The sequence below is a fragment of the Myxocyprinus asiaticus genome, chromosome 4, assembly GCF_019703515.2.
Source record: "Myxocyprinus asiaticus isolate MX2 ecotype Aquarium Trade chromosome 4, UBuf_Myxa_2, whole genome shotgun sequence".
Lineage (NCBI taxonomy): Eukaryota > Metazoa > Chordata > Actinopteri > Cypriniformes > Catostomidae > Myxocyprinus > Myxocyprinus asiaticus.
In genome coordinates, this window is record NC_059347.1 from 14,471,101 (window position 1) to 14,485,131 (window position 14,031).

General features: G+C 37.1%; 2 protein-coding genes across 2 annotated transcripts in view; both read right to left on the reverse strand.

The window, feature by feature from the left end:
- The window catches only part of LOC127439846 (serine/threonine-protein kinase SIK2-like), a 68,487-nt gene extending 65,782 nt beyond the window's left edge, over window positions 1-2,705 (reverse strand). Inside the window, exons 1-2 of the mRNA XM_051696095.1 lie at window positions 2,376-2,705; window positions 547-663 (exon numbers count right to left, since the gene is read on the reverse strand). Coding sequence (XP_051552055.1) covers window positions 547-663; window positions 2,376-2,513 — 255 coding nt within the window. The 5' untranslated portion in view covers window positions 2,514-2,705. The remainder of the gene's footprint in view (window positions 1-546; window positions 664-2,375) is intronic.
- Window positions 2,706-4,643: 1,938 nt separating this feature from the next.
- LOC127439885 (layilin-like) lies at window positions 4,644-14,018 on the reverse strand. The gene is made up of 7 exons (XM_051696172.1): window positions 13,734-14,018; window positions 11,681-11,978; window positions 11,371-11,528; window positions 9,487-9,531; window positions 9,081-9,167; window positions 7,596-7,698; window positions 4,644-5,747 (listed from the first exon to the last, which is right to left on the reverse strand). Exons 1-7 carry the CDS (start codon window positions 13,810-13,812, stop codon window positions 5,408-5,410), a joined length of 1,110 nt encoding a protein of 369 aa, XP_051552132.1. The 5' UTR covers window positions 13,813-14,018; the 3' UTR covers window positions 4,644-5,407.
- Window positions 14,019-14,031: the final 13 nt, after the last annotated feature.

Sequence of the window (14,031 nt, forward strand, 5' to 3'; positions counted from 1 at the left end):
TTATGACATTTAGTAGCTTTCGATGGTTTCAGAAATTCCCAATTCACTTAGCCAAAGAAATGGTAGGCAGATTTCAGAAAGCCTGCTGCTCTATATATGATGTCAGACAGGCTAATCACAATATGACTGATGCCCTTAGTGAAAGTCATATTTGGAGCACTGCTGCTGATGCTGCTTTTGTGTTGTGTAATAGCGCAGGCAGCTGTTGATACTGCAAGCATCCAGGCCGGTGTGACCTAAAAATCTTACATAACATAACACGGCTAACCCTATAAAGCATCCAGCCAAAACAGCTGGGTTGGGGTCTGGCTCAAAAAGACCTTATTCTATGGAAACACATAAGTCTTACAGGAAAATATCTGCAGGTCATTATGACAAATAAAAACTGACAGGTAGTTAATGGGTTATCATACATTTATTATGAGTACATAGGCCATTTTCAGCAAATAAACATTTCTACATGTTTAGTACTGTTTAATTAGGAGGAAAAGAAGATTCTGGTAGCAGGGAATTCAGTAAATACAGTCAATGGTGATCATGCAGTACCTGGTAAAGCTTGATGATGTGAGGATGGTCCAGCAGCTTCATGATTTCCACTTCTCTATAGATCTTCTCCAAGTTCACAGCATCTAGCTGAGTCTTGTCTATGATCTTAATGGCCACCTGTAATTCAGCAGATGTAAATATTAGAAACAGTGGGTTTTTGTTATCTGCAATTTAAAGCTGCTAATGTATAAAGCAAATTCTCAGTTGCCAGAAAAATAAAGGTTTGTGTCATTCATGCAAGCATTTAGATGCACAAAAATAATTCTAAACATATTGGTTGCTTAAAGGAGTATTCCAGGTTCAATACAATTTAAGCTCATTCGACATAATGTTGAAACCACAAAAACAATTTCGACTTGTCCCTTCTTTTCTTAAAAAAAAGAAAAAAAAAGAAAAAGAAAAAGCATAAATGGAGGTTACAGTGAGGCACATACAATGGAAATGATTGGGGCCAATTTTTGGTGGGTTAAAAGGCAGAAATGTGAAGCTTATAATTTTCTAAAAGCACTTACATTAATTCTTCAGCTGAAACTCTTTATATTATTGTGTATTATTTCATAATTTTTAAGGTTGTTTTAGGGTTTCAGGGTTTACTGTGTTACATCAAAGTTGTAAAATGGTATATAACTTTACACAGATAATATTAGTAAGCGTTTATAACATATTTAACACATTTAACGTGTTTCACATTTAACACATTGTTTATGTCTAGTAACTACACGTTTGAAACTGAGTATTTTAATATTTACGGATTGGCCCCACTGACTTCCATTGTAAGTGCCTGACTTATTTAAAGAAAATGAGGTCAGAGTCAAAAATAATTTTTGTGGTAATCAACATTATGCCACAATTGCTGTCGATTGAGATTAACATTTATTGAACCAGGAATATTCCTTTAAGACCACTTTTATATAGTCTTGTGTATAAAGTAGGCTACATGAAAAAATATATATATATTTTTAACATTTACACATTTCAATGAATTTCATAACACAATTCTTTCAAATTGAATTGAGTAATCTTTAACAAAATAAAAAGTTTTTACGTTTTAATAATTTAATTTAGTTAAAAGTGACACAATTGAATTTGATGTAATTTTGTTATGAAATTAAAATGTGTAAATCTTAAAATAGGCTAATATATACAGTATATATATATATATATATTTTTTTTTTCCTATTGTACATAGGTTTAAAAAGTATTTTTTTTTGCATATTGCAAAACAGAATAAAAACAATGGACACATGCTTATCCTTGTCAAATGTCATACCTGAAAGCACTTAAAAAAATATTCAATGCCTTTCTTAATATACAGTTGTTACACTCTCACTTCTGAGTGAAGAATTAAAGTACTAGTTGGGTTTTATCTAACCTGATTTTGACTGTAGCCCATGCTCTTTGCCAGAAAAGTGAATCTTTTCATAGATTTAGCAATAATCTAATAGACTACTAAAAATCTATTCTAATGAAAGGGACACAAGAGCATAGTGTCAATTATAAAACACACCACATAAACGCAGTGCACAAATTTAAAGTAGAATTCATCCAGCCAGCTAGACAACAACTGGAACATCCGAAATAGTAATAGTGCAGTTACCACAATGCCCTAGAGATCAAAGGTGACCGTTTCCACTGTGAAAATACGCATAAGCTACTTATGCTGAAAATATTATATCGCCTATACAAAATATAACGTATAAATAGCCTAAGGAAATATCTAAAAAAGAATTTCCGTTTTTTGTTATCTAGGATAAAAGTACACATGTAAGTTGTTTCGATTGCATACAAGCGCGCGCACACTGCAAATACTAAATTGTGTGTTTACTCACCTCTGATTTCGTGATACGATGTCTCGCGAGCTTGACAACTGCAAAATTGCCTTTTCCCAACGTGCGCTCAATATCATAAAATCCGACGCGAACCGGAGCCCGCTGCGACGGCTTTTGGTCTTGGGCGGCCATGACCATAGTTTGCTACTGCAACTACGGAATAAATAAAGGGTGTGTGAATGATTTGGGTACCTTCACCTGCTCTGTTACAAAGCAATTCAAGTGTCGGGGTGTGAATATGTTTCTAACGCCAACGATAAATTGCAAAAGGGGCATATGTGTGCCAAGGGCTCGTGCACATTTCTCCGTTCCCAGATGAGGGCTCTACATGTCTGTGAAATGAGAGCGCATTCCACTCTGATGCTCGGCATGAGAAATGATGTTCTGGCGCTCGACATGCATTGACGTCAGTGCTGAAGGGATTTTATAAAGGGGGCGGATGATCTCACAAAGCGGCTTGAATGTCCGCGACCAGTTTGTCACCAAGACAACCTTATCCACTGCGTGCGTCAATCAGCGGCTATACCGACTGTCGAGAACCGTTCCTTCATGTCTGGGTGCCTGTTACATTCGACAAAAAAAAAAAAAAAAAAAATTAATGCGCAATTAAATATATATATATATATTATTCATAATTATGAAATAGTTATTTAAGATTATTCTGCACGCCTCTTCAGCATCAGGTGAACAGTGCCGCTAACACCAAACTAAAGTAGGCTAAAAATGAAAGCATTTGTCTCTAAAGACAGACTGAGAATGTTGCAAGTGTGCTAATATTATCAAGGAAAAACAAGATTTTCTCTGATTTGTCAAAAAAAAAAAAAAAAAAAAATGCATGAAAGTCAGTCGTCCACCTCTCCCTCGTGAGATGCAACGCAGTGACACCATTGCAATACTTCATAGGCTATATGTATACTGTATATAGGCCTATAGATATATACAGAAAAATCCTTAATTTTAAGATTATATTCGGTCTCAGTACTGTGCATGCAAAATGGTGAGTGTATATACAGTAAGCATTTCATAAATATACATAATATATAAACATAAAATATATGATGTAATCATTGTTTATTGTTTAGTATAATAATATAATGTATATAAATATACAATATATTTAAATATTATATATATATATATACTTATATATATAGTCCCTATATTTTTTATGAAATGTATACTAATTATTTAGGGACATATATTTTCTATAAATACGTACAAAGTACTATAGTAATACTAAATATAGTACACATTTCATAGAAAATATAGAGGCTCTATAAAATTATATATACAGTATATATACACTACCGGTCAAAAGTTTTGAAACACTCATTCTTTATTATAATTTTTTATTTCACATTTAGAATAATAGTAAAGTCATCAAAACTATGGACTAACATAAATGGAACTATGGGAATTATGTTGTGACTAAACAAAATCCAAAATAAATCAAAACTGTGTTATATTTTAGCATCTTCAGAGTAGTCACCCTTTGCCTAGAATTTGCAGACATGTACTCTTGATATTTTCTCAACCAACTTCTTGAGGTATCACCCTGGGATGTTTTTAAACAGTATTGAAGGAGTTCCCATCTCTGTTAGGCACTTATTGGCTGCTTTTCTTTATTATTTGGTCCAAGTCATCAATTTCAAAAACGTTTTTTTATTATTATTAAATTTTAGTTTTATAATGAAATAAATTAATATAGTGGCACAATTATATTTTTGTCTACAAAACTAATTTCAAACATTTAAGCATACGCCTTCAGATCAAAAGAATTTTAAGATCGTGAGAAACATTTCAGGCAAGTGTTTCAAAACTTTTGACTGATAGTGTGTGTGTGTATATATATATATATATATATATATATATATATATATATATATATATATATGTATATATTATTTATTTATTTATTTATTTTTTTGCAGATTGTAAAACAGAATAAAAACAATGGACACATGCTTCTCCTTGTCAAATGTCATACCTGAAAGCACTTAAAAAAATATTCATATATATATATATATATATATATATATATATATATACAAATTAAACATCTGTAGAAGTACGATCCTAGATAGTCATCGAGGTTTAAAAATGCTGTCAGACAGCGATCCCTGTTGTCAAAAACGGTTACTACAAAAATGGCCTCTTATTACTGCACACTTAAAACCTATTCAATCTTAATCAGTGATACATATATTATTTGCCTAAATGTGAAAGATATATTTAGTTTTCATTTCATTCATTTTTGTTTATTAAGGCTTCATCAACATCACTGCATACACATTCCAATATTTTGCATATAAGAAACTTGAAGGATTTTTGATCTTTCATTTTTTCACAAGACAGTCTGGAAAAGATTGTAGCAGTGTAATTGAGTCCAATACAGCACATTCAGAAAAAGCAGCATAACAACATCATGCAAAGCATCCAAGCTCATATCCAAGCCATCTCATTATGATTTGTTGAGCAGTTTGTTGAAATATAATAATATTTCCTCTTTTCAACATTGTATCACCATTGGCATATTTATCAAATCCTTGCAGTGGCCAAAATTAGGCTTGATGCGTTGAGAAACTGGTTAATATTAGAGTTATGGTTATTTTAGCATGTGTTATTGGGAGTCTAAAAAAATAAATAAAATAGAAACATAACCTTAAAAAAAAGAAATAGTAAAAGGTAAAAAGCTACATCTGATACTCATGTATTACCTGTAAACTTAAGATGTAAAATTTTGGTAGCCATTAAATTGATGGTAGATTGAAAAAAATCATGTAATACTGTTCTTTGTAATAAGTCTCTCTCATTCATATTACATTTTTGGAGATCCTAAAGTCAAGCTGCACATAGTACACACATATCCAGACCTCATTTAAATGTTCTTTTGAGCTCTAGTGCTCCCCAGATTTGACAATGGATATCTGGCACCAAAACCAAAAGACATCAAAAGCCACTATTGGTTTATTCTCAAAGGGAGAATCCAGGATCAGACTAATGTTCCTCTTACAAATCAGTATTCATATAATTCATCCATCCATCCATCCTTGGTCTCTGTAGTATCTCCCACTTCCATGGCCTTGCAGAGTATCAAACATATAATTCGTCACAAAGTCGCTCTCAGTGCTGGCCAGTGTCACAAAACCGCTCTCAGTGTCCCTGCGTGGCAAGTTGTCATAATCTCCTGGTGGAGTGTCTGGAGAAGAACCCAGGAAGGAAGTGTTCTTGATGTCAGGGCGTGTGTCGGCTAGGTCTGATTCGTGCTGCCTTCGGATGACGTTGTAGACATCAGGGCTCGGGCTGTGGCATCTTTCCCCTGCTGCCCAGTACCCTGTTTCCTTCGGACAGGTCTCAGATTGTTCTTTCTTCCTGCTTGTATGGATAAAATTATGCTGTTAAATATTATCAGATTTATCAAACTTAAATGAATATTCTGAGTTTAATACAAGTTTGATTTGTGGCATAATGTTGATTACCACAAAAATTTCGACTTGTCCCTCCTCCTCTGAAAAAAAAGCAAGTTAATGAGGCCAATCCGTAAATGTTAAAATACTCACTGTTTCAAAAGTAAAGCCACAAGACATAAACAATACAGCATGTGTGTGTGGAGGTGAGGGGGTGGTGGAGAGCCCATCTGGAGAGAGAGAAAGCGGTAAGGAGTTCCACCTGAGATGAATTGCTACTAATTACCATTTCCGTGTTCACAGTGAGAGACGGGGGAGATAAAAGACGACCCAGTCCACAGAGAGAGGGAGAGAGAGTTGTACACCAGAGACTGTGTTTTCCATATTACAGAGTGTTGTGCTGAAAAGCTGACTTGTCTTACCTTATATGCTGCAAAGCAGACTTTTGTTTTTTGAGTGTGAAGCTGAAAAGTGATTACCATTATTTTGTTAAATAATACTCTGACTCATATAGACTGTGGAAACCGGCTCCCGCTTCCTCCTTATCCATCACGCAACGAACCTTGTCACACTGGTGCAGAAACCCGGAAGGAGGAATATACGCTGCTATGGAGTCGTCTTAGCTGCTCAAGGAAGTCTTCCGATCCCTTGCCAGCATCCACCAGGCTCAACACCAGGCCTTCATGGATCTGGGGGTGGAACAGCAACAACGGTTTGAGGTACTTCTTTGAGGACAAGAGGAGGACCGAAGGGCGTTGCAGAGCTTGGTACCCTAGGAGGGGGCGCATGCCGCGACCCCGGCAGCAGCCAGCGAACCCCCATATGATGATTGCAAAGATGGGGGCGCAAGACGATCCGGAGACCTTTCTGGAGCTCTTCGAGCGCACAGCCCAAGCTCTGGAATGGCCATGGGCGCAATGGGCATTCCACCTCTTACCGCTGCTGACTGGGGAGACCCAACTTACGGCCTACAAACTCCCGGTCGACAACCTCCTGAGGTACCCCGAGCTGAAGAAAGCCATCCTGCAGCGGGACGGCCGCAGTCCAGAGGAGCACCACCAGTGGTTCCGATCCTTGACACTGAGCGAAATCAGCTGCCTGTTTGCCTTTGCTCAACACCTCCGTGACACCTGCCGGCGGTGGGTGCTGGCTGAGGAGCCCAGCGATGTCGGGATGTCATTTATCTCATGGTGCTGGAACAATTCATCTCCTGACTACTGAAAGGATCTGCGGAGTGGGTCCAGTGCCACTGACCGGTGTCACTAGATGAAGCAGTACAGTTGGCGGAAGACCGCTTAGCAGCGTATCCGGGGGCCGGCGCGCCCTACTCTCTCTCTCTCTGTGGTCCCTCCCCCTCCCCTTCCTTCTGACCTATCCCGTTCCCCCGGAAACGGTGGAACATTCCCCCGAAACTGGTTCCCCGGCCTCGGGAGTGCATTAACACTACTGTTTCTCTCTCCCTTGGCACTGCCCATTCTTCCTCTCAGGTGGGGGAAGCTGCTGCCACGGGTGTGGGCATGAGGTTTGGGCCGGTCTGTTGGAGTTGCGGGGAACCGGGACACGTCCGCGAACAGTTCCCAGTGAAGGAAGTGGAGACGTTGATCCAAGTCACCGACACTGTGGCATAATGTTGATTACCCCCCTCAGGACCTCACTACATTTTGTTTGATAACTAGATAATAATTAATATATTATCTAATTTTGCTTCTCACTCAAACATATGTTCTATAAATGGTGTTTAGATATAGTTACTGGAAACCAGGACCAAAATACTAATTAATATTAATGATTTTGTGGCCAGTGAAAAACATACCTCTTAGTGAAAAGCTTGAAGCAGAAAACTCCTGTTGCCACAATCAATAGCAGTAGTAGTGGTATAGTAGGCAGTACAATGTAGGCAATATTGAGAGCATTGTCTAAAAGAGACGCAACAGGATATTGGTTAATTTAATCAGAGGAGTCTTCATTTTGTTCAAATTTGACATTAAAAAAGCCACCAGGTATTCAGCCATCAATTGTGGTTAATTCGACATGCGGTGGGGACCAACGTCTGAGACCACTAATGAACACATTTCTAATTCAATGCAAAATTTCTCATTACAAAATCATATTATCAGCATAATTTGAGTGAAAAGTTAAACTTCATAGTACTTGGCAGGCTATGCAAGTCCCTTTTCTGCTTTAATAACATCATGCACTAGAGCTGGTATGGACTCCACAAGTTTGTTCAAAACCAGAGAATCTATGTTATTCTATATGTACAAAGAGTTTAACATGATTGATGTCACAAATTTTATAAACTGTATTTAGTAAAGCAGATATAGTACAGACACCACCTGTTCAGGGTGCTTCCCTGCTTTCAGCCCGAGGTAGCTGGGATAGACTCCAGCACCCCTGCAACCCTATATTGAATAAGCAGGTATAGAAAATGGATGGATGGATGAAAATCGAGTGGAATTATTTTTTATTTATATATATATATATATATATATATATATATATATATATATATATATATATATATATATATATTTGTTTGTTTGTTTTTAATTTATTTCCAAAATCAAACAACTTTGTTTATTCAAGGTTTAAATAAGCATAAAAAAATATATCAATGCACCCTCAGACTTTTACACTCCACTGTATTAGCTGATTAACTGAAGACTAACAGAAAGAAAGTCATTTATGAGGGTAAATGTTGACAGAATTTTCCTTTTTTAGGGGGAACTATCACTTCAAAGAGGTCATGGCATGAAGACTCAAATTGTTCTTGATCTTTTGACATATAAGGGGTCATTGTGCTATAAAAAAACATACTGTAAGTTTCAGAACTCAAAACTTCCTTCTCACTGCAAAAAGAGCATTTGTTGAAACCAAGATGCCAAAATGACTCGTTCTCTACTTCCTCCACATTGTGATGTCACACTGTGGTTTACATGTGTCTGACTACCTCCACTACAACACATCAACGCCTACTTTACCTTATCGCATACGTAGCCCCGCCCAGTGGCAGTGAACAGTGAGATGGCAAGGAGAGAGCACGTCAGTCATGAGCAGAGAGCCAATCAGAACAGTAGGTGTTTACTGTCAAATCTTAAAGGAGAAGCAGCACCAAAACAGTGATTTCTGACAGAGGGTCAGAATGAGGGTGGAAAATGATCATGTTTTACAAATATATTACTTTTTGTGCAAAAAACTTTATTTATATTGTAAGGGAACCTCAAGGAACATATTAAAATTATTAAAAAAAAGCCATGTCATGACCCCTTTAAGTTTTGGAAAAGCAGAGAAGATTAACCTGCATGTTCAGATACAACCGTTCTCATGCCATCATCCTTCACTGTGACAGAAGGGTATCTGGGTATTTTGGGTGTTGGAAGAGCATCTGAAATACATTAGAATTTAGCATTATCTGGTGTAAGACATAAGAAGGATTAAGTTTGTTCCAAGCACAACAAGTGCAGTACAAATGCATAACAAAAAACAAATATATGCAGACATTTTTAAAATGCCCATAAAAGGGCACAATAAAATAAAGGAATCTACTACACTTTAGGTTCTTACTTAAAAACATTATTACTAATAATGCACAGACAGTAAATGAACGTGCATTTAAAATGAACTGTTATAATTATTCAAAGCAGAATTCATTTAAATTGAGCTGTACTGGAAAGCTTTTGTAAATCTGTGTATCTCGAAATTACCTCTAAATGTTCTATTCTCAGCAGGGATGGGTGCTGCAGGTTTATCTGAAACACCACATTATGACCATGTTATCACATATTTACAGATCTGGTAATTCTATGTAGATCTAAGATAAAATAATGCTTCTACTAGTAGTTACAAATTTTAACAATAACTACATTTTTACATTTTCCTGTGAGTGGTTACCAGGCCATTGATTCAGTGTTACTTAAAGGTGCACTCAGTAATATTTTTAATGTGTCATCTTGGACTAAAACTGACACCTAGGGGTCTGGATGCAGCATCATTCAAACACAATAGTTTTCAGTTAACAATGCCATTATAAAAAATTCACTATTCACAGTGAGCCATGATTAATTTATTCCATGAGTGAAAGTTTCCAATAACAAGATGGTTACTGAGATTAAGCTAGTAGTATTCAGCTGGTCATGTGATTCTAAAATGGCAGCCTCCATAAGGGGACCCTCTCCATGTAGAGCTTTTTCTGAAATGACTGAAATGTCTTCATCTCATGTACAGTATGTGGTCATGATTTTATAGACATGTTTCAAAATTACTATTAATGTAATTACTATTAAAGTAAAACTTTTTAATGAGGAAATAATTACTGAGTGCACCTTTAAAGGAATAGTTCACCCACAAATTTAAATTCTCTCATCATTTACTCACTCTCATGCCATCACAGATGTGTATTACTTTCTTCTGCTGAACACAAATATCTCAGCTCTGTTGGTCTATACAGTGCAAGTGGATGGTGATCAAAACTTTGAAGCACCAAAAAGCACAGACAACTGTAGTAAAAGCAATCCATACGACTCCAGTGATTAAATGAATGTCTTCTAAAGCGATATGATTGCTTTGGGTGAGAAGCAGATAAATACAGATAAGTCCTATTCACTATAATTGTTTACTTCTGGTCACTCTCCGATGCCTGTCCACAATGAGATTTGGTTCCCTCTGCCTCTCACGTGATGCAGGCGCGCTGGAATGTTCAAATGAAAGCAAAACCAATCAAGCTTGTGGACAGCGTTCTCTTGTAAACAAATCGAGCTGCACTTCCAGTTGTATCGCGTCAGTTCTCGCTTGAACATGCCAGCGTGCTTACGTCATGCGAGAGGTGGAGGGAACCGAGTCCCTTTGTGGACAGGCATCGGAGAGCAACTGGAAGTAAACAATTATAGTGAAAAGGACTTACAGTAAATATTGATCTGTTTCTCACCCAAAGCGATCGGATCGATTTAGAAGACATTAATTTAACCACTGGAGTCAAATGGATTGCTTTAATCTGTGCTTTTTGGAGCTTTAAAGTGCTGATCACCATCCACTTGCATTGACTGGACCTACAGAGCTGAAATATTCTTCTAAAAATCTTTGTTTGTGTTCAGCAGAAGAAAGAAAATCATACACATCTGGGATGGCATGAGAGTGAGTAAATGATGAGAGAATTTACATTTTTGGGTGAACAGTTGCTTTAAGTTATCTGAGGGGTTTAAAGCAAATTGCTATACAGTTGCAAGGGTGTTCTGGGTAGTTGCTGACTAAAAACTGCCCACCCCCAACTCTCCATGATATTCTGTACCCTAGACATGGTTTGGGTCCCTTCTTCAACATAATCACAGGGATTTTGGTAACATAGTCTCATGGCAATTCATAATAATTCGAACCAGATGGGGAAATTGTAACATTTTCTCCATAGGAGTAAAAATCGTAAATTTTTGTTCAAGCCAATTCGTATAATTTCTTACAATTTTGCCATCTCGTACTATTATTACGATTTGAGACCGGGTTGGTATGTTCAAATAATACTAAAAGTATTAGTAATATTAATTGACTGAGAAGTCAACTGAAAAAATAAACAACAAAAACAAAAAAGTCTTGCCAACCTTTGTTGTACTTGCAGATAAAGTTGTTCTTGGTTTCACAATTGTCATCATTCCACTGGAACATGTAAGCTCCACCCTGACCAGGAGGAGCAGAGGGCTGATGGTACATCACTACACACACCTCAAACCCACAAGAAGGCTCATCCAAGTGCCAGTTCCTGTCACACACACACACAGAAACATACACATACACTCAGATATTCAAAGATATTCATGGATGACAATATAAGTGTTATATCTTAAAAAATGTCAATTGGTTTGGACTCCTGTGTATATGGACAAAAAAAGAGAGGACGATCTCTCATCACACCTGAAGGTTGCCTGGCTTCCGTCCAGCCAGTAGTACTGAGATGGGCAGTCTCCATTTATCTCCTCATAGCCTTGATCCCTGCGGAGCCCAATCCAGAAGTCTCCGTCTGATGCTTTCAATTCATAGATGAAAGTCTCTATAAGCTTCTGCTCAGACTTAGACTCAATACTGAGAAGGTCTCCACCATCACTCCTGCAGGCTCGGCTGGCATCTTCAAAGTTGAGTTTACGTCGGTCATCCTGAAAGTAGGCGATTTTATAGCAGGGCTTCTCAGTGCCACGCTTGCAGATCTGTTGGCCTTGAGAGAGACATTACAGGTGTTTGGAAAGACATAGGTTCCAGATTGGCTCCAAAGACAACATATAACTCATTTTTTTAAACACTTGAACACTTGAAAAGGGATATGAACAAAATGGTCCTTTTCCATAAATCATATCTTAGAAAGTACATGGAAGATCTTTAATGTTGTCTATCAGCGCCTTTTAGCTTTTGTACATTACTGTGCTCTTAGGGATTTACATGAGGTGCCTGGGGCAAGCACATGATGTTATGGACTAGATTGTCAATAAAGGAATATTCCAGGTTCAATACAAGTTAAGCTCGACAGCATTTGAGGCATAAAGAAAATATTTTTTTCCAATCATTCCTCCTTTTCTTTAAGAAAAGCAAAAATCGAGGTTACAGTAAGGCACTTACAATGAAAGTATTTTGGAATATTCCTTTAAAGATGAATAGACACAATGACAAAAACATTTGTGATTTTTTACGCTAAACAGTTAAAAGATAAAAAAATACATTTTGAATAATATCTTCACGTCACTCTCTTTTGTTTTATTTCCTGAAACTTTTTTATTTAACATTGAAAAATGCTTCTTTTATCTGGATTTTCAAAGCTTTCATGTTCTTTTGTAGCATTTACACCGATCAGCCACAACATTAAAACCACCTGCATAATATTGTATAGGTCTCCCTTGTACTGCCAAAACAGTGCCAACCCGCATCTCAGAATAGCATTCTGTGATACTATTCTTCTCACCACAATTGTACAGAGTTGTTATCTGAGTTATCGTAGACTTTGTCAGTTCAAACCAGTCTGGCCATTCTCTGTTGACCTCTCTCATCAACAAGGCGTTTCCATCCGCAGAACTGCCTCTCACTGGATGTTTTTTGTTTTTGGCACCATTCTGAGTAAATTCTAGAGACTGTTGTGTGTGAAAATCCCAGAAGATCAGCAGTTACAGAAATACTCAAACCAGCCCGTCTGGCACCAACAATCATCCGTGCAATTATCTAATCAGCCAACTGTGTGGCAGCAGTGCAGTGCATAAAATCATGCGGATACAGGTCAGGTGCTTCAGTTAATGTTCACATCAACCATCAGAATGGGGAAAAAATGTGATCTCAGTGATTTGGACCGTGGCATGATTGTTGGTGCCAGATGGGCTGGTTTGAGTATTTCTGTAACTCCTGATCTCCTGGGATTTTTACACACAACAGTCTCTAGAATTTACTCAGAATGGTGCCAAAAACAAAAAACATCCAGTGAGCGGCAGTTCTGTGGACGGAAATGCGGACAGTCTTCGGTAACTCAAATAAACACAATTGTGGTGAGAAGAATATCATCTCTGAATGCTATTCTGAGATGCGGGTTGGCGCTGTTTTGGCGGCACGAGGGGGACCTACACAATATTAGACAGGTGGTTTTAATGTTGTGGCTGATCGTGGTGTATGTTTTAGTATAGTTCAAATGACTGTAATTGTGGTTTTGTACTATAATTGCTGCTGTATTGCGATAAATTGACAATTTCAAACATGAGGCAGGTAGCGATTGTATAAAAGGAAAACAAACAAATAAATAAACAAATAGATATGTAATGATGTCTACAAAAACAGTGTTTTTATAAACGTCCAAGGTTGTAATTAAGAGAACAAAAGAGTCACGAGTAATGTTTTGAATAGTAATATCTCAAATCTAGTTCAAAACATCATTGTTTAATTCTAAATAAAATAAAAAAGAAATAATTAAATAAAATTACCGAATGTTTTTACTCACCACCGAGGAGCTTAGACGCGCACGTGGAGAAGCAGAGACAAATCAGATACGCGCAACCAGATATTTTCATCAAATCCATTTCAACACTTCCACTTTTCTAAACGTAACAATTTCAGGACAACCAAGAAGAAATGTCAAAGCAAATAAAAATGAACATCCATCACCAGGAGGCATACAGTAGGAAAAAAAAAGAAAAAAAAAAAAGAAAGAATGAAAAAACAAAAACAAACAAACAAAAAAAAACAAACATCCACTTGTCCCGTAATCGGTTGAAATCTTCGTGCACATCCAGAGAGAG